The sequence below is a fragment of the Theropithecus gelada genome, chromosome 6 (genome assembly GCF_003255815.1).
Source record: "Theropithecus gelada isolate Dixy chromosome 6, Tgel_1.0, whole genome shotgun sequence".
Classification (NCBI taxonomy): Eukaryota; Metazoa; Chordata; class Mammalia; order Primates; family Cercopithecidae; genus Theropithecus; species Theropithecus gelada.
Genome location: NC_037673.1, coordinates 166,208,108 through 166,234,940, shown reverse-complemented (window position 1 = coordinate 166,234,940; position 26,833 = coordinate 166,208,108). Strand labels below are relative to the sequence as shown.

General features: G+C 44.6%; 1 protein-coding gene across 1 annotated transcript in view; it reads right to left on the bottom strand.

The window, feature by feature from the left end:
• Positions 1-26,833, bottom strand: part of DOCK2 (dedicator of cytokinesis 2) — a 435,458-nt gene that overhangs the window by 45,764 nt on the left and 362,861 nt on the right. The window contains exons 33-36 of the mRNA XM_025388691.1: positions 18,631-18,779; positions 9,327-9,412; positions 2,933-3,089; positions 935-975 (exon numbers count right to left, since the gene is read on the bottom strand). Of these exons, the coding sequence (XP_025244476.1) occupies positions 935-975; positions 2,933-3,089; positions 9,327-9,412; positions 18,631-18,779 (433 nt within the window). The remainder of the gene's footprint in view (positions 1-934; positions 976-2,932; positions 3,090-9,326; positions 9,413-18,630; positions 18,780-26,833) is intronic.

The following is a 26,833-nucleotide window of genomic DNA, read 5'->3' as shown; positions in this document are numbered from 1 at the left end:
ACTATGTCCCCCCCCCCAAAAAAAAAAGTTGTTATCCTTTTTATTGTAGAAGAAAGTTGGAAACAACCTAAATGTTCAACAATATAGGATTGGCTATATAAATGATGGTATATTCTGGAAAAAAATTTTATAGTTTCATTAAAAATGATGTTGATATACATCCATCGATATGGAGTTCTTGTCAAGTTAGAAAAAGCAAAGAATAAATTACAAGTAATATAAAGCCATTTTTGCAAAAAATATGTATGCATAGAATTCAATGTATATATAAACATAAAAAGGTCTGGAAATATGTATGGATTATGGGAATTTATTTCATTTTTTGTGTTGCTTGCCTGTATAAGTTTATTTTTGTTTTATAATAAGTACATATTTTTATTATAAATAAAAGTAACAATACTTTTTAAATTGCAGAAAAAAATATGAGATTCTGAGAAAAACTGGCAAAGGAGTTCTCTGCTCCAGGCTAATATCCCCAAAAAACCCTTCATGATATATTTAAATAATATCGTTTAAATGCCTACAAGGATGCAGACATCATGCATCTTCGTATTTTTTTTTTCCCCTTCAAAACTGGGCTAGTCAATGGTCTTACTACATGTCTGGACTCGGGCTTCACAGTAATTTATCCAAGGTCAGCCCTGCAACAGTACAAATGCACCCCAACAGCTCAAATCACAAAGTATTCGCTCTTCAGGAAAATATGAGCTGTGGGAACAACAGGACAGCGTGGAAGGCCTAGACGATTTCAAGTGGTTTTATGGGAGAATGAAGGAGTTGAATCTGGAGAAATTGACAGGAATCACAACACAGGGGGCCTGAATGTCAAGAAGAGAAGTTTAAATTTTATCCTGAAGGCAGCAGGGGGCCATCGATGGATACTGAGCAGGAAAGTGACACAGCAGATCTGGATTTCAGAAACTATGAATCTTACCTTATGTACATCTCCTCCCTGTTGTTATCTTTGTAGAAATTCTAGATAGGGGAGGAAAAACAATGATGAGTGTTGTTCTTTGCAATGTCACAGAGGTCAAGGGTGTGGTGATGAAGATGAGAGGAAGATTGCTGTTTACTATCTGGGTACCCTGAGATAGGAATAGGAAATTTATTATCCTGGATGCACCAAAGATGCATCAAACAGCCTCACTGGAAGATTCTGCTTTGAAAGTCACTTCCCTGACCCTTAGACTACAAAGGAACAGAGGACCTGATGTGTCTCAGCCATCACATATCAGGAGGTGCAGATCAGTTTTTGGCTGCATTGAGAGGTGGGCTGCCAAGACTGGGGTAGTCTACTTTGACCAAGTCCGTGTTGAAAGGCAGCCCAGCTTGAAGTTTCGAAGCTCAGGCCTTGCACAGGAAAGCACCTGAGTTGGAAAGTGAGTGACAGCACCTCGGTAATAGTAGGAGATCAGAATTCCTGATGGTGCAGAACTATCAGGAGTTATATGGGATTCTGTAGTCAAAACATTTAAACTTGGCAATACATAGGAATCTAGGTCCCTATTCCAGCTCAGGGGCCATTTACACTAGTAGTTACCCTGGACTTCACCACCAGAGATCCTAATCCCGTGGCATTTTTTAAAACAAGTTCTTACAGATTCTGAGCCAGGTGGTCCTGGTCCAATCCCTGAGCCATACCAGGTGCATATCCTGGTTTAATGCAGCACACCCATGTGCACCTGAGGTTCAGAGAGGGGCAGTGACATGTTCCAGAGCACACAGTCAATGGGCAGCAAATCATACTGGACATCATCTGTCCTGATACCACCTCCATCCCCACCCGCCTCCTTGACACCATATTTAAGCAACTCACTGAAACCTAGTGGTGTCTAAGTGCTTGGAGAACTGTCTGTTCCAAGCATTCTCCCTGATCCTAGCTGGCTGTTAAAGGTCATTTTCCTCAACCAACTCTGTCTCTCCTTAGAGAGAAGCTGCTCAGCTTGTGGAAAACACCTCTGCATGATCTTTATGTAAACTGGGCCTGGTGGAGTTATTAGCAATGAATTCCTTTCTGCTGTCATCAGGATTTTTAAACTCTCCTTGGCATTCTGGGAAATCAAGGGCAATATCTAGGCTGTTAAAAAAAAAAGTCCATTTCGGGTAAAGGGAGGCCACACAACAGAGCTATGGGGACAGGGTTTGTGTTTCAGGAACCTTGGGAATGGTAGGGAGGTTGATGTGACGGATGCCACATGACCTTTTGGTCAACTTCATTCTTTTAAACCGTTTTAAGGTGGGATGACATGGTGAATATGAAGCATTACGGCTGCTTACCTACCTGTCTCTTGATTGAATCACAGAGCATGTGAGAGAGGCTGTTTGGCAGCCAGCCCATGGGAGCTCATGAAATATAGGGGTTAATAACTTGGATCTGGGATTAGTTTTTCTGGTTAACCTGGTTCATAGTAACAACAATTCTAGTTATCAGTGTGACTCCATTCCATAAGAAGAAGGAAACTAACACATATTGAGCATTTAACCATGGGCCAGGACAATACAACCTAATGAAATTGGAACCATTATTTTATCCTCGTAATAGACAAGCAAACTAAGACTTCAGAGCATTTCCTTAGCTTGTCCATCCTATTAATTATCAGACACAGGATGGAAACCCAGAGGCTGTGGGACTCCAAAGCTCATACTCTTAGCCAGTCTACACTGTCATCTCCCTTCCACATGATGTGTTGAGTGCTAAAGGTAATATGCATTAATCCCATGTTATAAATAAGGAGACTGAGGCATAGAAAGGTGAAGTGACAGTCTCAAGACACAGAGCTAGCAGAAAGCACAGCAGACGTTCCATTCCACATTTGTCTGCTTTCCAAAGCCCTTAAGCACCGCTTCCCTATGAAGAACAATCGTGAGACCCAAAGAAAGCCCAGCCCCATGCAGGGTTCTGGTCTGACTTGGACCCGCCAGCCCCACGCACCAGCAGGTTCACAGTGCAGCTCATGCGGTTGTCTTTGCTCTCATCCGTCATCACGCCCCGGTAATCCAGCAGCTTCTCCAGGAGGCCTTTGACCAGGTTCACGAAGTTCTCCACTGACTTGGCAATGGTTGGGTGCTCTGCAGCACACTCCATCAGGCTGTGGCAGAGACCAGAGGGCAGTGAGCTCACGGCTGGGGATAAAGAGTGTGCTGGGGCCAGTAGGTAGTGGGATAGAGCACATGCAAAATCAGTCAGTCAATCCAAGTTCCCTGACTGCTCCTTTTGTTCATTTATTCATGTATTTATCCATATAGTGCAGCAAGTGTTTTTTTTTTCCTAACATCAGAATGGGAAAAAATAAAAATAAAATAGTTTCCAATATGGGTAATGATGGTGGGGGAGATGGTCACTTTTACCCACCCCTGCTGAGAATAAATCAACAAAACTTTTTTGGGGAAGCAATTTTCATAGTATCTGTCAAAATTGTAAATGTGCATATCCTCTGACCCCACAACTCTACTTTGTGGAATCTGTTCTACAGAAATATTCCCAGAAGTATGCAAAGATATAATACTCACAAATTGTGTCTAATAGTGAAATAGATGGAACCATCTTAAATGTTCATCAGTTGGGAAATGCCTAAGTAAATTACAGTACATTCACCAAATGGAATTCTATGAAGACATTAAAAATATTAGAGAGATTCAATATGTCTGGGTATGAAAAGCTCTATAAAATATAGAGCTAGGTGAGAAAAGTAAGTCTCAGAACAATATTTGTTTTTCAGTTAACCAACTGACACAGAGCTTAGCATGGCCTGGGTGTTATTGTAGACCTCATGCAAATGGTAACTCATTTAACCTCCTGTCACGGTTTTATGAGATGGGACTTTTGTAGATAGGGAAACGAAGGCATGGAGAGGCCCACTAACTTGTCCAAGAAAGGCCCAGGAATATCAAACAGTCTGGCCCCAGCATCCGTGTCTCTACCGCCAAACACTGCATGCGTGTGTGAGTGCACATGGCTATCATGTATCTCCGTGTGCTTATAAAGTGCCATGTACAGTCAGCAAGGACAGACACCAAACTCGTAGTGACGGTTGTTTCCAACAAGCCTTTAGGTAGGAAAATAGGAAAGAAAAGCCTCCAATTTTCTATTTAAGTATGTGTAAATTATTTTTTTAATTACAATATTTGTTTTAGTATTCATATTCTAAATTTTAAAAACAAAAATAAAAATGTAACATCTTTAAGCACCTATTAGTTGCTAGGCCTTGTGTGGTGGGGAGAAAGATATCAATATACAAAAGAACCACATCTACTGTCTAGCAGCCCACAGGCTAGGTGGGGAGAAACAGATGGGTTAAAATTTTGTTTGATGACTATTTCTTCTTAATTACTTATTCTGTGCCAGCCACTGTACTAGTTACTTTTCCTAAGAAATCCTCACAGTAATTCTGATAAGTGAGAATTATTCCCCCTATTTTGCAGGTGAGGAAATGAAGGCTGAGAAAGATTAAAGGACCTTCCCAATATCGGTCTGATAGTAAGCTGAAGTGGTGACCTTAAGAACCAAGCCAATCATTGTTAAATTTAGGGGAGATATTTTTCCACAGAGAAACACCACAGCGTGTTCTCAGGCATCTCAAGTAGACATTATGCAGGCCACGCGATTTGTATCTGTCTCCTCTCCCCGTGGAACTGTAACTCTCCAGGGGCCCTTAGGAAGGTAAAGGTAAGAAAAGCAAGGACTTCTGAGAGTCATTTCCTCCAAGAAGCCAAGCCAGGCTGCAAGAAGGCGACATCTCAAACTGTGGCTGTGATAAGACAAATCCATCTTCACTCTGGGAAAAGCAACTGTTCCCCGGCTCTCAATGGGAGATGCAAATGGCTCTGTGATTTAGACCTGTCTGGCTCAGCCACAGCTGTGCATGCCTCCTCCTGGGACAGTCACTTCTAGCCCTGTGTGCCACCCTAATGACAATGCAACAAAGCTTCTTCCCAGTGTTCGGTGTGTGACTTTGTAAAGCTTTCCAGGGCAGGAGACATCTCGGGGTCTGAGCTTGGCCACATCTGAGGTTCTCAGCTCTGGTCACATGACAGAATCACCAGGGGAGCTTTTACAAAGCCCAATGCCCAACCTAGGTCAGTAACTTTGGAATCTTTGTGGGTGGACCCAGGCAGCAGTGCTTTACTGTTTACATTCTCTAGGAGATTCCGACATGCAGCTCACATTAAGAACAACTGGTTTTGTTCAGGGCTTTGCAAACTTCCACGTGCATGGGAATCACTGGGGCATTGTGTTAATAGATTCTGATTCATCACATCTGGGCTGGTTCCCGAGCAGCTGCCTTACTAACAAGCCCCCAGGTGATGCCAATGCTGCGGGTCCATGGACCACACTTGGAGAAACCAGGGTTTAGATGAAAAAGGTCTTGGCTTGCTTTCTTTCTCTATTCTTTATGCATGAAGCCAGAAAGGTGCTCAAACCATCTAGGATTGTGAAATGGATGGGAACATTGGCTAGAAATGACCCATCCATCCACTGTCCATCCTTCCACTCAACATGTGGCATTCTAGAAACTGTGGATTCAGAGTTGCAGGAGATCACAGTCTAGCATGGGAAACATAGATAAAAATTAATCATAATATATAATGATACAACCACTTATTCAGTACTGCCTGTGTTCCAGACCACATGCTAAGCCTGTTTAATTGCCTACCTTGTAATCCCACAACAGAGTATGAGTGGCAATAACAAAAGCTTTGGGAATCATGAGGGAATGTAGCTAATTCCTCACACGGTGGAATGAAGGGTGGTGGACACTTGCCACACTGCTTCTGCTCCTGTCGGGGGAGGACTAGAAGGGGCTCACTCCTCCCTGCAATTGATTTGCACTTGGCATTGGAGGCTTTTCGAGGGAGGATCCCAGACTCCCCCTCTCTGTCAGTGCTAATGAAACTGGACTTTCTTTCATTCTTTGCAATGAAATGACCCGTGACAGGTCCTCTTCCAGGGATTGAAAGGGTCTAGGTAGGATAAAGGCCCAAGAACATACATCTATCTGCTTCAACCTTCTGGTTCCCTCACCACTTCTAGAACTATTCCCAGGAATAAAATACAGAAAGGCAGGGGAGTGTCTTATGACTCCATTCAATGTGAGACTTACACTTTCAGATATACGTGGATCAATGAGCGGGAGTTCCAAGGAGAGTTCTGAGGGTTGGGAGAACTGGAGTTCTGTGTAAGGTTATATAGCTTGTGCACTGCACAGAGCACATGAGGACTGAAATGCAGCCCCACTCCATGCCTTAAACCTTGTGTTCCTATGCAAGGCTGCAGTTGCCACAGGGAGAATAGCTCACCAAGGCTCCATCCAAGCCATGTGCCCACAGGACTGTATCTGCCCAGTGGGGGCCCTGTGTATCAGTGGAGGACCTTAAGAATCAAGCCAATCATTGTCAAATTTAGCGGAGATATTTTTCCCACAGAGAAACACCACAGCGTGTTCTCAAGCATCTCAAGTAGCCCAGGGGAGAAAAGATAGGTAAGCTCATGGCTTCAAATAACTACCATGCTATCCACCTGTAAGTAATACAAGTTGACTGTCCCCTATTTGAAAATGTGATATGCAAACTTTCTGAGCACTAACATGACACTCAAAGGAAATGCTCACTGGAGCATCTTGGAGTTTGGATTTTCAGATGAGGGACGCTTAACTATTAAGTATACTTATTTCAAAATCTGAAAAACAAATCCCAAATTCAAACTACTTCTGGTACGGAGCATTTCAGATAAGGGACAATCAATCTGTACTACTAATAATTAATATTGCTAGACTAACCACTCAGTATCAGAAATTGTGCTAAGCACGTAACATGATTTTTCTTATTCAATCCCAACAAAAACTCTAAGGGCTCGGTAATATTTTTATCCCCAGTTTTGAGATAAGAAAACTGAGGCTCAGAGAGGTGAAAGGAAGGAGCAGGCACAGGGGCCCCATGGATGTTCTGATGCGGCCCTGGCTCCCTGTGTCGGACTTGATGCGTTTTGTGTAAAAATCATTCACACGTCTACTTCAGGAGAAAAAATAATGAGCTGTCTTTAATTTCTTTGACCTCTAAGGACTCCTTTTATAAATAATCACTCAGGAAGGATTTGAAAACCCAGCTGATCATCTGAAGACCGCCGCAGAGCCCCATCCACTTATAAAAATGGAAATTGCCAGCACTGTTCATGGCTTCACTTCTGGTCAATATTTTGATTTTCTTGTTTAGAACTTTAAGATAAGCACTGACTCAGCCAGAACACTGTTTATTCCCTCCCGGATACATCAGTCTCCATATCCACCTGAGGGGCAGACAGTGGGTTTCTCCTTCTGGCCAAATGGCATTTGCATTCTAAGTGTTTAGTGAGGGCCATGCACAGTGACAGGAAGGGGACAGGGGCCAGCTGCGATGGCACTGCCTGGAGCGCCATCCTGTCCTCTGGGCTCTGGCTGGTTGGGCAGGGTGGAGAGGCTTATTGTAGGGGTCAGAACAAGGCCTTCAGTTTTCTTTTCTTATTGAAATTAAAATATTCAAAAAGGATTGAAGAAAGAATCCAAACCAGAGTGATCTCAGAGAATCATACAAATCAGAGAATATACAGTTAGCGGGAAGTGGGGATGTCTGAGTCACGTTCCTGAGCCTCAGGAGAAGGCCTCACGGGAGAAGGGGGCAATTACCAAGCTGTCAAACACAGAAACTGGGAGCAAGGCCTGGAGATGGAAGCATATTTATGAAGCATTTACCTGCTGTGTGCCAGATGCTTTATACTTATTCAGTTCTCAGAATAACCACAGGAGCTTTATTATTCCCATTTCAGAAATGGGGATACTGAGGCCAGACATATGTGATTCCTGTGAAGTCTTACAGCTCCTAATCAGTAGAGCCAGGATCAAAACCCAATGTCCTTCTCCAAAGATATACAAGCGGCCCATACGCACATGGAAAAGTGCACAGCCCTGTGAGTGTACTGAAAATCAATGAATTCTACACATCGCGGAAATGCGATTCAAAACCACAATGAGATATCATTTCACACCCCCTGGGGTGGCTGTAGTCAATAAGACAGATATTAACAAGTGTTAACAAGAATGCAGAGAAATTGGAACCCTTATACACTGCTGGTAGAAATATATATGGAGCTGCCACTTTGGAAAATAGTCGTTGTTTCTCAAAAGGTCAAATATAGGTACCATATGATCCAGCAATTCCATTTCTAGGTATATACCCAAGAGGACTGTAAATGTTATGTCCACACAAAAACTTGTACCTGCATGCTCACAGCAGAATCAATACTCATAGTCAAAAGGTAGAAACAGCCTAAATACACATCCACTGAGAGATGAATAAACAAAATGGGGTACATCCATATGGTAGAATATTATCTGGCAATTAAAAGATATAAAGTACTGAAACATGCTACAACATGGATGAGCCTTGAAAACATTATAGGCAAGACAGAATGCACAGTAATGGTGGCCTAGGGCTAGGGGAGATGGGGGAGTGTTTGTGAGTGTGTGTGTGTGCGCGCGCGTGCGTGTGTGTGTGCTGGCAGAAGCAGTGGCTAAGGGGTGCAGGGTTTCTTTTCAGGAGTAATGAAAATGTTGTAAAATTGATTGTGGCAATGGTTATATAGCTCTGTGAACATACTGAGAGTCAATGATTGTACACTTTGGGTAAATTGCATGGCGTGTGAATTATATCTCAAGAAAGCTGTTAAAACAATGTCCTGACTCCAAGTCCAGTGGTCTTGGGCACTGTTCTCTGTCCACTGTCTGCCCCTGGCCTGGGCACTGGAGTCAGGCAGAGCTAGGTTCAGGATGCAGCTTGTCCACTCCACTAGCTTGTCACAGTTTCCTTGAACAATGTGCTTACTTCCCTCAGCCTCAGGGCCCACCTCTGTGAAATGGGCATCAAAGGGAGTAAGTGTGATTAAAGGAGGCATTACATAGCACATTGCACAATAGCGTGCTAAGTTAGTATGTGTGCTCAATAAATGTAGGTCATGACCAACATCTGTCAAATATTTAAACAGAAAAGAAAGGAAAAATAGCAACCATATTCCACAGTTAAGATGTGATGAAAGTAGACATTTTGGTGGATTATTTCCCTCTTCCCGACACAGCAAAGATTCTTTTCATCTGGCCCATTGTGTCAGTTCCAAACAAATGGCCACTCCAGAGAGAAATGTGAGGTTTCTTCCAAAAATGGAGCTTTGCCGATACCCATGAGCCTCTAGATCGATCTCCAGGGGAGGACACAACCACTCAGAGCCCCCTGGAGTTCTGAGCCCTCCCGCCTCACCTGACCTTCACAGGCTGTTCCTGCACACGGGGCACTGAACTTACATTGACTCCAGCAGCTGCATGTACTGCTCATCGCCTCGGCCCCCTTCCACCTCGTGGTCCAGCTTCAGGATGATTTCGTTTTCAAACTGAAGATGCAGGAGGCAAAAATCAACAATAACGTTAGAAGGCTGAGGGCTGAAATTAGTCAATTCATTATTTCAACCAAAGCTTTAGGGGGCACTCATTATCTCCCAGGTTGAGTGTTGGGATCTGGGAATGCAAAATGGAACAGAATACTATGTCTGCCTTTTTGGAGTGCCCAGAGAGTGAAGGGGAGCCATGGGTGATGAGAGAGAAGAAGAAGAAAGAAGAAAGGAGGAGGAGGAGGAAGAGGAGGAGGAGGAGGAGGAGAAGGAGAAGGAGAAGGAGAAGGAGAAGGAGAAGGAGAAGGAGAAGAGGTCAGGGAAGACTTCTCACAGCCCATGTTATTTGAGCTTGTTTTCAAAGGTTAAGTAGAAAATTTGCAGAAAGAGGAAAAGGGAATGGACATATTTCCTGGACAGCTATTGTTTCTGCCTGCTTGGCATTCCTTCATTCCTTTCTCCATATTTTGGTGATCACACCAGTCTTAACAGTAGTCCTTGGGGCTCTGGTGGGCTGAACATCCCTCCCTAATTCCAGGTGTGGAGACCTGACACAGGCCTAGCTCCTAATCAATATATTTTATTGCCCAGGTCCCAGCATTAATAAAGGTCTGGACTGAGACAGTGAGATGCTAAATCTGAGGCTTTATAGGAACTCTTAGCAAAATGAGTCTTTCTGTTCAACCTAAAGATGGAAGGTCTTGAGCCTGAAGCTGCTGCTGACCACAATGAAAGAGGCTGTCTGAGAATTACACCAATACAGAGGCAAGCAGAGAGCAGAAGATACAGAGAAACAGAGGCCTGATGCCATTTGTGAGCCCCTGCATTCAGTCACATCTGATGCTTTCCCATTCATATGAGCTGATCTGTGTATATATCAGCCAGTTTGAATTGGAGTTTTGTTCCCTCCAACCAAAGAAATGATGAAAAATACTCATAAGACATGGAGCAAATGTCAGGTCTTAGATAAGTCAAGACTGGTGACAATTGTAATGATCAGAGATCAGATTAGGTAAGTGATCAGAAAGCAAGTATCTGTCTACAGTTCCACCAACTGGCATTGAAGCCACAGAATGTTTTGTCTCCCTACTTTCCATGTTAAGAAGCATTTCACCCACTGGAGTGCATGGCTTATTCAACACATTGTTTTGAAGTCATCCTGTGTCTTTTTAACATGATTTTGATGCAAAATGGTTTGTACTGTTTTAGTATTATACCCTGAAGAGTCCATCCAAATCGTGCAGTCTGCTCTTCCCTCATTTTACCATTAAAAAATAAACTGGCACCTGGAGAGGGAAAGGGGAGCTTGGCAAAAGAGGACTTGGGGAGTCCTGGCTTCTAACGTGACCTGTTGACACCCGGTCTTCATAATACTTCATGAAGTCTGGAGGTCATGGATCACCTTTAAATGTGACAATGCACGAAGAGTGGCCAGCCCTTGCTTGGTACAACCCTCGGTGTCAGTAATTATTACAGGTGAAGAAGTAGAGACTCAGAGAGTTTAAGTGACCTGTCTAAAGTCCCAGATGAATGGCAGATACCTTTGGCAGGCTCTTTCCTGTGCATAAAGGACAGAGCTCCATGGAATTGGAATCTTTAGGTGATGATAAGGCAGGGACCACATTTTCTCTTCCCTCTGATTCACACATCATCCGTGATGCCATTGTTCCCTCACTTTTGTGCACAAAGGGTCTAAGGAAGGGATCAAAAGCTTGTGCTGATACAGCACAAATGCCAAAGAATTTCTCATGAGTTGCCTCAGTTGGGGAAGACTTATTGAAGGAGATATACTGGGCCTGGAAAGATGGGTAGGACTGTGGTAAATGTGAAACGGAAGGCATTCCAGATGAGGGAAATGGTGTGAGCAAAAGTGTCAAGGTGGGAATGTGGAGAAAGATGAGGACAGCCGTTCAGCTTAAGCAGAGAAGGATGGATGGATGGACAAATAGAAGGAAGGAAGAAAGGAAGGAAGGAAGGGAGGGAGGGAGGGAGGGAGGAAGGGAACAGACACCTAGATGAGGCCCAGTGTGGCAAGGGTCTAGACTGCCAGTCTGCAAACGAGTCATGCCCCTTCTGTGGTGCATCCTGTCAAGCATTATGTGTGTGTTGAATATTATCCAATGTCAAGGGCTGGGGACTATCATGCTTAGAGATGTCTTCTCTGCCAAGCCTAGAGCAGGAAGAAATATAGCTGAGGGACTACACGATGAGTCTGTTATGCGGCTGTCTGGCTTTAAATCCCTCCCTGCCTCCCTCTGCCATCTTGGGAAAGCTGGTAGGTCTTTCGAATCCTCAGTGTCAGGATTTACATCAGGGACTGGGAAACATTTTCTGTAAAGGGCCAGACAGTAAATAATTTAGGCTTTGCAGGCCAGATGGTCTCTGTGACAACTACTCAACTCTGCTGCTGTAGCACAAAACCAGCCCTAGACAACACGTACACAAATTGGCATGGCTGTAGTCCAATAAAACTTTATTTACAAAAGCAGGTGGAAGGATGAATTTGGCCTGTGGGCCAGCATTTGTCTACCCCTTATCAATACAACCGGCATAACAGTAGTACCTACGGTGTGGAGTAGTTACAGGGCACAGAGATTTTATATGTAAAGCACAAGCAAAGTGCCAAACCTTAAGTGTGCGCTGTGCTCTATCGACTTGTCATCACCACTAATGTTATTGTTATTACTGCTGAATGTTACCAGAGAGCAGCGCAAGGGGAGAAAAGCAGCATTTTTTCTTGTCTGAGGGGTTCACTGGGAAATGCTGGCATGATTCTTCCTGGTGAGCTGAACTTTTCTTTGGAGCAGAGAAGTGGTTGAGGTAAATAAGCACTTGTCTCAGCGTCACAAAAGAGCCTGCCAGGAGGGAAATTACAGGGTGCCAGAGAGTGTGCAGAGACAAATGATACCACACCACCATGCCTGAGCCCTTGGGGTGAGCTGGAGGGGTAAGGTCTCAGTCAGGTATATCCCAGGGTCAGTGCTGTGCTCAGAAATGGCTATGATCACAGCCCTCGGCATTGAATAGACTTGGTTTGAGTCTTGCTTTGACTTTTTTCCCAGCCCTATGACCTTAGCCAAGTTAATAAACATTTCTGAGGCTCAGTGTGCTCATCTATTAAATGGAGATTTGAAACAGCATCTCCTTTGTAGTGGTACTGTAACAAATTAAAGGGCAAACACAAGTAAAAGGCACTTGGCACACAGTAAGTGCTCAATAATTGTTAGCAAAGCTCATCATGCTATTGTCGTTGTGTTGTCATTGTCATTATCACGGGCATCATACTCTCATTTAATCTTTACAACAGCCAAGGGAGAAGAACATCATCATCCCCATGTTACAAATGAGGAGGCTGAGGCAAAGTAGGACTTTGGTCTGAAGTTCCAACGGATGGATGAACTTGAGCTAGGGTAGGCCCAAGGTCCAACACAAGAAGGTGCTCCTGGCTGGGCACGGTGGCTCACACTTGTAATCCCAGCACTGTGGGAGGCCAAGACGGGTGGATCATAAGGTCAGGAGTTCAAGACCAGCCTGACCAACACAGTGAAACCCTGTCTCTATTAAAAATACAAAAATTAGCTGGGCATGGTGGTGGGCACCTGTAAACCCATCTACTTGGGAGGCTGAGGCAGGAGAATCGCTTGAACCCGGGAGGAGGAGGTTGCAGTGAACCAAGATCATGCCACTGTATTCCAGTCTAGGTGACAGAGTGTGAGACTCTGTCTAAAAAAAAAAAAAAGGTAAAAAAAAAAAAGGTTCTCCCAAACATACACTCCATAATGACACTGCAACAGTCCTTACCCCCAACACCGTCACCATCCAGAGCTGAGGATGTATCTCTGGCTTCTCCAAATTACTGCCATTTTCATCCACAGCTACACGACTGTATCATATCATTGACTTCTTACCCCACTGCTGTGAGGTGGATGCTTGCTAATGAGTATCCATCGATTTCATAGGGCCACTACAGAAGTCAGATTCTACAGAGGCCCAATACAAGTCTTAAGAAGCTCTAATCAAGAAAAAAGGAGTGGACTCCAGGAGCCCAAACCTCCTGCCTGGGCCTCCCTCTTCCAGAAGAATGACCTGATATGGGCCTCGTGTTTGCTTCATGCCTTCCCTGCATTGCTTCTCTCACCTCTCCTGGCTGCTTTAGAACATTTTGGCTATTTTTATCATCTTGTTTTCCTAGAATGTTTTCTGATTGGAGCCCAGCCCTGTGGAAGTGTGAGATTTGGGGAATGATTGCTCTTCCTCACATGTCTGGTGCTGACTTTGACATGGGAAGGGCAGAGATGGTTTTAGAGGCCTGGATGTCAGGAAGATGATGATGATGACATCAACACCAGTAAGTCTGCTTTTGACCTCCTCTGTTATGAAATGCCAGTTATCCTGGGTGGAAAGAAGTAGAGTTTGGAGGAATCTGGAAAAGAGAATGCCATGTGAGAAGGGGTGTCTGGAAGTCAGCGCAGCTTTCTAATTTTCTTTGAGTTGTCTCTAATTGTTCCAATTCATCCCCGCAAAGAGCTTGGGATGGGAACCTCTAATGACAGTTTGATACCCAATTTACAGATGAAGAAGCTGAGGTTGAGAGAGGTTCAATAACTTACCCACATTTATTCAGCTTATAAAGAGTAGGTCTATCTGAATCCGAACCACAGTACCCAGAACACAGCAAACACTCAATGCAGATTTATTGAATTGATGTAATCTTTTCCACATTATGTTCTAAACAATTTAAATCACCAACTTACTCCATGCCAAGATGCAGTCTCAGTGGAATCTGCCAACATGGCTATCTCCATCTATTAATTCATTCAGTGAGCAATGATTGAGCTCCTATGGTGTTCAGGCACTGTTCTAGGTACTGCTGTCAGATGCTATCCCCTCTTCTTTCTCTGAGAGAAGAATTCTCTCTGGGATCTCCTGTCTGCTGAGGGCGCAGATCCCCATGCTGACTGGTACACAGTTCTGTTCTACCATCTGAATCTAGCTAACCAATCTCCAAGGTCTCTATACCCCAGGACTCCCACTCATTCCCACCAACAGCATCCAGAACACCTACGTCCCCTCCTTCCACAAAGAATTGGCCAGCAAGACAGCTGGTCTACCCAGCACAAGGGGATTACTCAGTCATGAGCAACCCCCATTATTCTATGTTATAAAAACATTTGCTGGAATGTACCCCCCTGTGCTGATGTGGTTCCCCTGAATGCCTTGGCATGGGGCTCTAAATGCCTCCATCCATTCATTCTGGGAACACTGACATGGTGCCCACAACATGCATCTCAGACACCTGACAGGGACTGGGAGTTCAGGACTGAGAGACCAGCTTTGGCTCTCAAGAGCTCACAGTCTGCTGTGGAAGACAGACCTATGAGCAGGTAATTGTGCTGTGTGGGACAAGTGTGATGACCACTCAACCCAGGCAGGACGGGGTACATTTCACTCTAGCATGTGTACTGGCCAAGCCAGCCACAGTGGGGTCCACCTAAGGCCCTCTTTCTGAAACTGTCCTTCCACAGCTCCACCAAGGGAATCATGTGGTGTACCAGGGATGGGACATCCAGTCCTAGACAATGGACAGAGACCCCCGAGATGATCTGGGATGAAGCGCTGCACTCATGAGGGGTAAATGTCATCAGTCAAATCCATCAGCTGTCTATGAAATTTAGGTGAGAGGCAAGACAGGGAAATCTGGCATGGAGGTTGCAAAAGAAACCCAGAGTAGAGAGAGAGATTGCCCTGGAGTCACCTCCTGTTCAGCCCCCAGAACCCCGAGCCACTGAGAGTCTAACACCTTCCTGTCCTAGTTCCAGCCTATGTATACTTGGCTTGAGCAAATCTTTGTCTCTTGTACCCAGATGAACCACTGCCTCAGGAAGAAGGAAAGCCTTTCCCAAAATGTGAAGTCTCAGCTGAAGGGTGTCTAGGATCTCTTCAGGCAAAGATATGAAAGGAAGAGCCCATACAAAGGCATGAGAACTAGAGAACTTCAAGAAACTGGCATCAGGCCAGAGGGTTTGGTATGACCTGGGAGAAAAGCCCCTGCTCAGTTTCTTCTGTCCCTTAAGCAACCCACATTTTAGAAAGGGAACAACGTGGTCTTCTGGGGGACCTGGTTCTTCTCTCATTGGATTATTTTAGCATCATGAACTAATGCCACTTTGCACACCAGCCCTCCTGGATTCTACACCCCAGTCCTGGGGTTCACTCTTGTTATGGCCATCAAGGCTGCTTGAGATTCAGCAGGGTGTCACCACCTCCCTTTCCTGGAGACGCCTTCCATGACTGCTTACTCTGAACCAAAAACCATGCCTGGGCCCACGTATCCCCCAGCTGAGCTCCTATGAAGCACGCTGGCTGGTTTTCACATGGGCATCTGCCTCATTAGTCAGCCTGATTGTCCTGTCTCTTTTGATAAGGGAGCAGCGAGGAGAAGTGATTGGGGAACATGATCAGAATGAACGCACACTGGAGTGAGGAGCCCAAGGAATGACTCCATACAGATAAAACAGGTGGGTGCATGCTACAGAGAAACCAAGATACCAGAATCCTTTAGGGAAGGAAAATCACACTCGAGTGAAACCCTCTGAGGCCGCCAAATACATCTGTCAGGTCACAATCCAGGCAGCGACCAGGTCTTATTTCTTTCTGGGACATTGTACACCATCAGGCACTTGGTGTGTTTCTTTTGCACACCTCTTCCCAGGAACTCTTCTAAGGCACTTGCTGGCCTCAGAAGTGGGTCTTAGGGTAAGTCAAGTGCCCTTCATCTCATGGTGTGTGCCCTTCACATGGTACCAAGCTGCATAGACCTTGCTCCCACTTAAAAGGCAGCAAATTCCAAGCTGCCTTCAAACATTCAATCCAAGCTTTCACCCTCCACTCCCCCTATCCCAACTGCTCAGATATGGCCTCTTTCTCCATTTGACCTACTCAGCCTGATTTTTTTTCAGGCTCTTCACAAAAAGGCAGCTGGTCACTAGCCCTTCTGGCACTAAAGTCCCTATAATGCTACCTCTCACAGTGGTATCATCATAGCAAAGTAGTCTCTTATTCCTCTCGAACAACTTTTCTTTTTCTTTTTTCTTTTTTAAATTTTAATCTGAATCCTGGGCAACTACTCCAACATTAAGCCTCATTTAGGTTGAAAGAAAATTCGTTTTCTTACTGCTTTCCCTCTCAGCTCCTTTTCTGAGCTTTAATCGAAAGCAGCCGTGCCAGGCCACACGCCATACCACCTGAGTTTCTGCACCCTGAGGTGCTCTCTGCCCCAGGTGAAGACCACAAATATTCCTCCTGACAACGGATAAATTTAAGAAATAAATTTAAGAAATGACAGATCTGTTGGCCATGGAATGTCTCAGTGCCCTGACTCTGTCAATATGCCCTGGGAATCTCTAAGAGGGGTTCCAATATGCCCTGGGAATCTCTAAGACGGGTTCCAATATGCAGTGGCTTCCAAAGGTATTTAACCTTGAAACCCTCTTCCCTAGAGTATCTTGTTGGATCAGTGCTCCATGGACATATTTAGGGAAAGCACTGCTCTAGCGAATATCATTCAGCCAGTATTACTGGGAGATACTGGTGGCTGGATAGTGCGGGTTGCAGCATGGGTTTAGGAATTGCAGTGACCTGCTTGTTGCAGCCTTTGTTCTGCCACTTTCTTGACGGTGACTTTCAGCAGATGACATCAGCTTTCTAAGTCTCAGTTTCTTTTCATCTTTAAAATGGGTAAGACAAGATAATGTTACCTACTTCATAGAGTTGTAGTTTAAAAAAGACTGCATGAACTAATAGAAAATAGGTGTCATATGCCTGATACGTAGTAAATATCTAAAGTCAGTCATTATAATCATCATCATCATTATCGTCATTAGATGCAGATGAGGAAGATGAAAAATGCACAGAAATGAGTATAAAACAAGGCAGTACATAACAGTCATGTCTTAGAAATCAAATGGCAGGAATGCGGAGAAAAGACCTCCTAGACGACATGGCATTTGGATGGGCTTCGCAGGATCAGTAGGAGTTTAGAAGGTGTTGGGAGGCAGGGTTGTGACTGTGCAGAGAAGTAATGGGATGAAAAAAATGCCCGAAGGACACCCACAGAGGCAATGCCATTCAGATGGGCTGAAGGGATGGTGGAGAAGAGGTGAGGCGGGGAGAGTTGGAGAGGATGGCTGAGACATTCCTCAGAAGGCTAGAGCCGGCAGGGCTGGGATGCTGGCTAGACGGTGTGTGCTTTATTCTGTGGGGGTTAGGGTATTAATGGGTAAAGGAAGGGAAATATCCCTAAGGATCTTAAGGAAAGGCAGTTTGGAATCTGCTGCCTTTTAAGTACCTGTTTTAAGGCAGGACATGGTAGGAATAAGAGGTAGACGCACTGGGGGAGAGAGGAGGGTTAGAAGCTTGGTTAGAGGTAAAACTAAGTGAGGATGTGGGGCAGAGAGGACAGAGGGTGAGACCCAAGGGAACTGCTCAGGCAGCCTTGATAGGACTTAAAGACCAACTTTCCTAAACAGGGTAATGTCACTGAGCAGTGCCAGGAGCCAATTGTGGCACCTGGTGCTTCTTCCACTGCCAGAGCTCCCAGCATGGCCAGGCCCAGGAAATGGACCTCATTCTTCAAGTTTGACCAGATATTCAATGACAATATTTGGGCAACGGCTCTTATGTTTCACAGAGGTTCTGACGACCTCCATGCTGGGGTCAGCGTCCTATTCCCTCACAGATCCAGAGGTCCCTCCTGAGCAACATGTCCCTAACTCCATTTGCTATCAGATTTGATGTGTGGACAAGTGTGACACCCAGCAGTGTCGGCCTTTTCTGGATAACACAGATCTGCAGAGTCAGCCCAGAAGACGAAGTACTAGACAAGAGTGGGTGAGAGAGTGGGACTGCTGGGAGGAGCGGGCCCTGGGAGCACACTTTTAGGGAATCATTAGGTAGAGACGTGGGGTTCTTAGACTCTTGAGAAAGAGACTGAGCAAATACACAGCAAGAAAGTGCATTTTAATCTTGCCCTCGGACGGAAAAGCTTGATAGAATAGTGACCAAATCTGATCTGCCAGCTCATTCCAGGCCTATGAATAAATGTCCCTATCCTGCCGCCGAGCCTCTCAATGAAGCTCAGGGAGATGGAAAGACGATATCATTATGGGGAAATGGGCTGGGGATTAGGGATGCTGGCATGAGTTTCCGGCCTCATTTTTTACCTTTTTGAAATCCCCACTTCTTTGATATTCACACAGCATCATGTCGAAGAAGATTGGTATGGTAGCTTTCCGGAGCTCAGCCTCAGGGATAAGTGTCATCTCTAATATAGGGCCCACCATGCCTGGGATGAAGCAGATTTTGTTCTGACCTGAAAGAGAAGAGGAACGTGAACACATATAACAGTTTGGCGAGGCACAGATCCTCCCCCGACCAAGCCTGGGGAAAGAAAAAAAGGGAGGCATAATAGTAAAAACAATCGTGAACACTTATATAGCTGTTTACCACGAGCCAGGCACCGTTTTGAACACTTAACATATATTAACTCCCGTTAGAGTGCATGCATTATCCAAAACAAGCCCGATTATTAAGGCTAATACCATGGGTGCGCGTGTGGAAAGCACGTCACTGTTTACAAGGGTTTTCACCTGCACCGTCTGCTCTGCAAATAGGACCATGATTGAATATGTTAGAGATGGCAAAGCACAGCACATTTGAAATTATGCCTGTCTGCAATACACGCCGTGTTGCTGAGAGTTTTTAAATGGGCTTTTACCAACTGTTTTATGAAATGAGAAAAGCAAAATTTGCTGCTAAGAACCTGCTATAATAGTGTGGTCAGTGGAACAAGGAGATTTAACACATAGCTTGAGGATCAGATGAACCACAACTTCTCGTCTCTTCTGCCTCATTTCAAGGCATTCCCTCCAACCCCTCCCCTGGCTCCTGGCATTCTAGCCTAGCTAGGGTGGCTCAAATGTCACAATTTCACCTTGCTTCCCCCACAGCAAGGCTTGTGCACTTTACGCCCTGTTGTTGAGAATACTTTTCCCTGCCTGCTCCCTAACCCGCTACCCATTACCACGTAGCCTCCCCCAGATGGGTGCTATCTTAGCTTAAACACTCCTTCCTCTGGGAGAAAAGCCTCCTCTCTACACCTCCCACCCTTAGCTAGAAAAGATACCTTGCACGGCCTCTATATGTTTTGCCAGTTTGAAACGATGTCTTTATATGTCGAATCATTTGATTAACATTTGCCTCCCCCACTAGAGACCAGGTCTGTTCTCCTCATTGTGTCTATGTATGGCACTGAGCACAGGACTTATTAGATGATCAGTAAACACCTGCTGAATGAGAAAATACATTTTCCAGCTCCTACATTCTCTGGCTGTGGGACTTGTATATATGGCTCATAAAAATGCAATAGCAATATTCAGCTGTTGAGAAGATCTTGTAAAAATATGTCTGCATGTACTTAGCACAGAGCACAGAAGAATCAGTGCCAGGGCAGTGTTGCCCAGTGGTTAAGGGCACCAAATCTGGAGCCAGACGGCCTGAGTGAGTAAACTGACTCCACTATCAACTGTAGCTGTGTCATGTTGAGCAAGTTTGTCTCACCTCTCGGGACCGCGGTGTCCTCATCTGTAACTTGGAACAGTAACAGTATTTATCTTATAAGGTTGTTGTAAAGAATCAAAGAAAAAATGAGTGATTATTTAGCAAGTGCCCAGGACAATGCTTGGCACATCACCTACTTTCTACAGCATTAGCTATTAATATTATCTTTGTGATGTTTGGTCAAAATGAACCATAAAGGGGAAACTTATTGAGCAGAACTGAGCAGAATCTTCAGAAAATATGCATCAGAAGGGGCAGATAGGGAATAAAGAGGAGCACTTAGGAATCACAGGGATTTCCTGGGAAGTGAGGGTCAGCATATTCAAGTAACCCTATCATTGAAGCTGACACCTCTAGATTTCATCAGCTGCTGCCTCCTTCTCCTTCTGAGTTTCAGTACCCACCCCATATTTATCCATTGTCAGGATGAACATTTGTGGTCTTCGCCTGGGGCAGAGAGCACCTCAGGGTGCAGAAACTCAGGTGGTATGGCATGTGGCCTGGCACGGCTGCTTTCGATTAAAGCTCAGAAAAGGAGCTGAGAGGGAAAGCAGTAAGAAAACGAATTTTCTTTCAACCTAAATGAGGCTTAATGTTGGAGTAGTTGCCCAGGATTCAGATTAAAAAAAAAAAAAAGGCTTCATCCTAGGACTATCTTCAGTTAGTGAGAATGAAACAGTGGAGTCAGGCAGAGTTGAGTGAAAACACAGACACTTTTCCAGGACATAAGCTTCATTAGATGATGCATTTGGATTACACTTAAGCCTCAGGTCTTTGCTTTGGCCCAAATAGAAAACAATAACAACAACAACAACTTCCTTGCTGGCAGGTTTATAGTAATTGCTAATCTAGATTTCTGATTTCATCCTTCAAGATCCTTTAAGTCTTTTTCAAACCACAGTGGGGTTTTAAAATTCAAAGTCGAGTGCAAAAATAGGTAGAAGGTAAATGGGAAACTGTCAGATAAGCCACCACTGAATGGAGAAATTGCTTACGCAACAAAGGTCTTTAGAATACTGGAGGGCATTGGGCATGATAAGGACAAATTTTAGATGGTTTAAAATAAAGGGCAGACATGCTGTAGACTCGTGATTTCTTACATACTTTTCATCTGTATTCTTTACAGTCCGTTGAGGAGATATTTGGCAGAACAGGGAAAGCAGAGAGAGAGATGGTGATCTCCAAATACAGTGTGACCTCAATGGCCCTTACAATGCTCCCTTAAGAAATGTTATTCATTTACATAAAAAAGGAATTTCAGCACATTGGATTTTGTGTTCAAGTAATACAAATGTGTATGTATTTGCGTATCTTTACATATGTAGATGCATACACATGCACGCAGAACATATTTGTGGCTAACTGAATACAAACTCATTTGGGAAAAAAAGTGCTCAAGCAAGACACACACCTACTGCTGTATTTGAGAAAAGGCAAAGAAGGGCGTTTACTAAGAGGGTCTTTTTCATGTAATTGAAGCTGAACTTCACTGGCAACAGATACCAATTAGAAAAGGCTATTAAAGTGCCAATAAGCCAGCAGGAAAAACCCAAATGCCAGATTACACAGGTTTTGGGAGAGGATCTGCTGATAATGAGAGCACAGAGAAGAGCTCAGGGGGTGTGGGTGGAAAGGGGTCCCATGAATTCTCTGGTCTTGGTTTCTCATTTGTACAGTGACCTCCTCTGTCAGTCCTCCCGGGAGTGGACTGTAGGGTGGAATGCAAAGGGTCTGAGGGCACTGAGGAGATGACCTTGAAAGAAACAAGAAGGAAGGAGGGAAGGAAGGAAGGGTGAAAGAAAAGAAAGAAGGAAGGAAGGAAGGAGGGAGGGAAGGAAGGGTGAAAGGAAAGAAAGAAGGAAGGAAGGAAGGAAGGAAGGAAGGAGGGAAGGAAGGGTGAAAGGAAAGAAAGAAGGGTGAAAGGAAGGAAGGAGGGAGGGAAGGAAGAAAGAAAGGAGGGAGGGAAGGAAGAAAAGGAGGGAGGGAGGAAAGGAAGAAAGAAAGGAGGGAGGGAAGGAAGAAAAGGAGGGAGGGAGGGAAGGAAGAAAAGGAAGGAGAGAAGGAAGAAAAGGAGGGAGGGAGGGAAGGAAGAAAAGGAGGGAGGGAGGGAAGAAAACGAGGGAAGGAGGGAAAGGAGAAAAGAGGGAGGAAGGGAGGCTTTTGTGAACTTGGCTGAGAATTAAGTTGGGTAAGCCACGACTTTCTGAGGCTGACATGGGACAGAAAGCCCTCTCCAAAGGCTGGCACAGACCCTGAAATGAACAAGGATGAGGCAAGTTATGACTCCCTGGATTTCAGAGTCCAGCAAGCCTCCTGGGGACTTTGAAATAAAGCTGAGCTGATTAAAAAAAAAAAAAATCAGTTCAAAAGGGGAAGACAGAACACAGATCCACAGATCTTTGCTCCTCTGTCTTAGGCTTGGAAAAACTCCCTCCTGGCAATGCTCTGAGACAGGCAATCAATTCTCTCCTCATTATTCAGGACTTGCCCAGCCTCAGCTTCCTTCCAGGCCCCATAGAGTCTCTGAGTCTGACAGCCTGGGTCGGTCAGGTCCTGCCACCACCACTCCCTGGCTGTGTGGCATTGTGCTTGTCATTTACCTTCCCTGAGCTTCCATGATCTCATCTGTAAGATAAAGATAGTAAAATCTGCCTAATAGAATTGTCGAAGCTTAAGAGTTTGTGCAAACGAAGGGCTCTGCACAGTGTCTGGCACATTGCAAAAGCTCAGTAAGTGCTGCTGCTGTTGCTGCTGCTGCTGCTGGTAAGTACTTTGGCTTCAGCTCTATGCTGAGTTTTAGATTAAGCAATATGAAAAGACAAGGTCTAACCTCATGGAGCTCCCTGAAGCTTTTCATGGAAATTTTCAGGCCGGTCATTTCATTTGTTCACTTTTAAAGCAAACAGCTGAACTGGGAAAGGGTCAGATGGATTTATCTTCTCTACCATGGCTGACACTCACAACCCTCCACTCTTCTCTGTCTCATTGAACTATTTTCTCATTCGTCCTCAAAGATGTTTGAAAAGCCCCAATTGGATCATGCTTATTCACAGCATTTTTTTCCTATGACTTTCCTTGTTCACAGGATAAAGTGTTGCCGGCCCTCTAGTCCTGTGCTCTCTCCCCATACCCATCTTGTGCCTCTCACCTGGTCACCCTCCATCCACCTGCCTGGCTCCCACTCCTCCAGCGCACCCTGCTTTTCCCACCTTGGGCCTTCCTCTGGGAACGAGCTCTTCTTCCTTCCCTTTCCTGGACCCCCCTCCAAAGTCTATCCCCACCCCATGTCTCTGCAAATAAAACCCTTTCTCACTTTCTAGGGCTGTGCTATTCAGTATGGAAGCTACTAGCTGCATGAGTCTTTTGAGCCCTTGAAATGTGGCTAGTCCATTGGAAATGTGCTGTAAGTGTAAAAACTCCACCAGATACCCCAAAAAGGAAAAAAAAAATCTCAGTAACATTTTATATTGATTACATGTTTAGTATAACACTTTAGAATATGGTGTTAAATGTATTGTTAAAATTAACTTTATTGTTTCTTTTAATTTTTGAAAAATAAAGACACTAAAGCATTCATAATTAGGAGGCTTGTATTCTATTTCTAAAGAACAGCACTGCTTGGAGCTCAGGGGTTCTGGCTCTTCCTCATGGAGGCCATCCTTGACTTACTCACTAAGCAGGAGTCTGTCGCCAATTCTGTGGGTGCCCCAAGTTTCCATTCTACAGCTATTTCCCCTTCACAACTGTCATTAAATAATGCTGTAGTTAGTGTGTAACTATTCAGTGCAACGATCACCAGTCCATGAAGTCAGGGGCTATATCTCTAATCCGTTTCGGGCTTTAACCCCAGCTACTGGCATAGTACCTGGGATGCAGAGGATGTGTATGTTACTTTCCTAAAACTGTTTGTTATAAATCACCACCAACTTAGTAAATTAGAACAGTACACATTTATTTTATTACACTTCTGGAGATCAGAAGTCTGAAAGGGGTTGCATGGAGCTAAATCAACGTCTGGGAAAGAATGAGTTCGTTCTGGAGGATCTAAGGAAGAATCTGTTTCCTTGCCTTCCCCAGCTTCTTTTTCCAGCATCTAGAGGATCCTGGCATTCCTTGGCTCGTGGCCCCTTCCTCCATCTTAAAAGCCAGCAATGCACCTTCTTTTTTTTTTTTTTTTTTTTTGAGACGGAGTTTCGCTCTGTCGCCCAGGCTGGAGTGCAGTGACCGGATCTCAGCTCACTGCAAGCTCCGCCTCCCGGGTTTATGCCATTCTCCCACCTCAGCCTCCCGAGTAGCTGGGACTACAGGCGCCCGCCACCTCGCCCGGCTAGTTTTTTGTATTTTTTAGTAGAGACGGGGTTTCACGCAATGCAGCTTCTTTAAATCACTCTCTGACTCTGATTTTCTCCAGCTTTTGTTTTTCACTTATAAGGGTGCTGTAATTGTACTGAGCCCACTTGGATAGCCCAAGACACTTTCACCATCTTCAAGATCCTTAACTTTATCACACCTGAAAGTCTCCTTTGCTGTGTCAGGTAACATATTCCACAGGTTCTGGGGATTAGGACATGGACATCTTTGGGGAGCCTACCACAGTGCTCGATGTTGGTTATTAAAAGAATGAGTAAACGAATGGATGGATGGCCACACTAATCCCGTTTCCCATTTATTCCCAGCAGCCACTCCCCAACCCCAGGAAGCCATGCTCGCTTGGGCTGGTTGCTTCCCTGGAATACCTACCCTTTCCCTGTCTTTCCTTCAGTCCTGACATGGTCCTCCTTCCAATTCAGAAGCCATTTCCCCATCATACGGAATCATCCTTACAGTCCTCACTTATATCCCTTTTGCCTGAACTCCTGAGTCCCCACTACACATTTCACTTTGTTACTTTTCCCTACTTGACAGTGCCACTCTCTGGAGCTCTGCACCGAGCTGGGCGCTCTGTAGGTGCTTAAACAGTAATGGCCAAATTGCTCTTGAGGTTTGGCCAGGCCAATCTCCCTTCATGGGAGGCCGAGATGCCAGGCTCTGGAATGTGTCTTTCTTTCCCACAACGAGTGTTAACACAGCAGCTCAATGTTAACCCAAGTGAACGTGGGAGGGTTAAGTGCAAAGTCATTTGCGCAAAATGTGCATTGCTTCATGCCAAGCAGAAATCAAATGTTATGATGCTACACTATTGGGAAAAGTACATTCCATTTGGCATCCACCCAGGATCCAAAACAACAAATGGCATTAACCCCTGAGTGGCTGGCTCCTTAACAACATGTTGTCCTTCTCGCCATGAAGACCTCCCTGCCCATACCTCCTCTCCCAAAACAACACACACACAATTCGTCTAGACTTTTCCCTGAAGAATGTGAAATAATCTTCAAGCCTGAGATTATAGATTTGCAATTAGCTATCTTATAATCACAGGGTTGCCCGAGTTGTTCTTGATGAGAAGATGATGATGATGATACTGATGATCGTGATGATGATGCCCTGATTGCTTCTGGCCTTAAAACAAAATTTAGAAAACTAACATGCATTATGATTTACTCATTATCAGTAGTCTTTGAAAAAACATAGATCATTGGTTATTTCACGCCCTTTGAAACAATTTGCATACACTTTGAAAAAAAATTATTTGTAAGAACATTGCACTTGGGATCAAGAGACAGGCTCTTCTAGCCTCAGTTCAGTCACTGACTTGTTTTTGACCTTGGCAATGTCCTTGTGCTTCTCTTGGCCTCATTTGGCAGCTTTACCTATACAATCAGCAGGGTTGAATTAGATGATGTATCAGGAATGCAACAGAAATCTGACTACCAAGACTAAACTGAAGCTTTAATTTTCTTGTTTAACAAGAAGCCAAAAGATGGCTGGTCCAGAGCTGCTCCTTCATCCTCAGAATGTGAGTTTTGTCCTCATGGCTTTAAGATGGCTACTGCCCCTCCAGCCATATTGTTGTTTTCCAGAAAGAAAGAAAGGGGAGGCCTATGGGCAAAAATGTGTTTTGTTCATTCAATCTGTCCTCTCCTTGCCTCTTGGTTTTTGTCTTGTTTTGTTTTTAATTGGAAAAAAAACTTTCCTGTAGCCGTAACAGGTATGCTTCTGCTGATTCTCATGGGAGAGACTTGGGCCACGTGGCTGTTACTTGCTACAAGGCATTGTTAATCGAGCAAATTTGCAATCCTAAAACACTGAATCCTGGATTCAGGTAGCCAGGAACAAGAGAAGCCTGGTTCTTCAGCTCCTTCTTGCTCTTCTAATAAATACCTTCTCTGATTAACGCAGCTGCAGTCAATGCCTCTTGTTTGCAACCAACTCCCAACCCCTGACGGATATGTCTTTTAATTGTATTAATTCATCCTACAGGTTTTTGCTAACAGCAGGGAGTCTGTGATGCTTCAGAGCAAATACTCTGGCCAAGGTGCTCGTCCAGTTTCTGCCTCTAACCCACTACATGATCTTGTACAAACCCCTTCTCTCTGGACCTCAGTTTCCTCATTAGTAAAACAGTGAATTGGACCAGATCAGTTGCTTCCAACTGTTCTCTGCAGTGCTCAGGGCTTCCCCCTAGAAAACCCTCTACAAGGGAAGTTCAAGAGAAGCCTGTTATAACGGGCTCTGGGTCTCCCACCTCACTTCAATTACAATAGCTCTATTTTCATCCAATTTACTTATTAAGCATGAGAATTTTTTTTATTGGTCCTCAGCTAAAAATAAATGTTTGAAAAATGCTGGACAGTACGATCTCTGAAGGGCCCTTCTAGCTCCAACGTTCTGTGATTCTAAGCAGGTGGAATATTTGGTAACATCTTT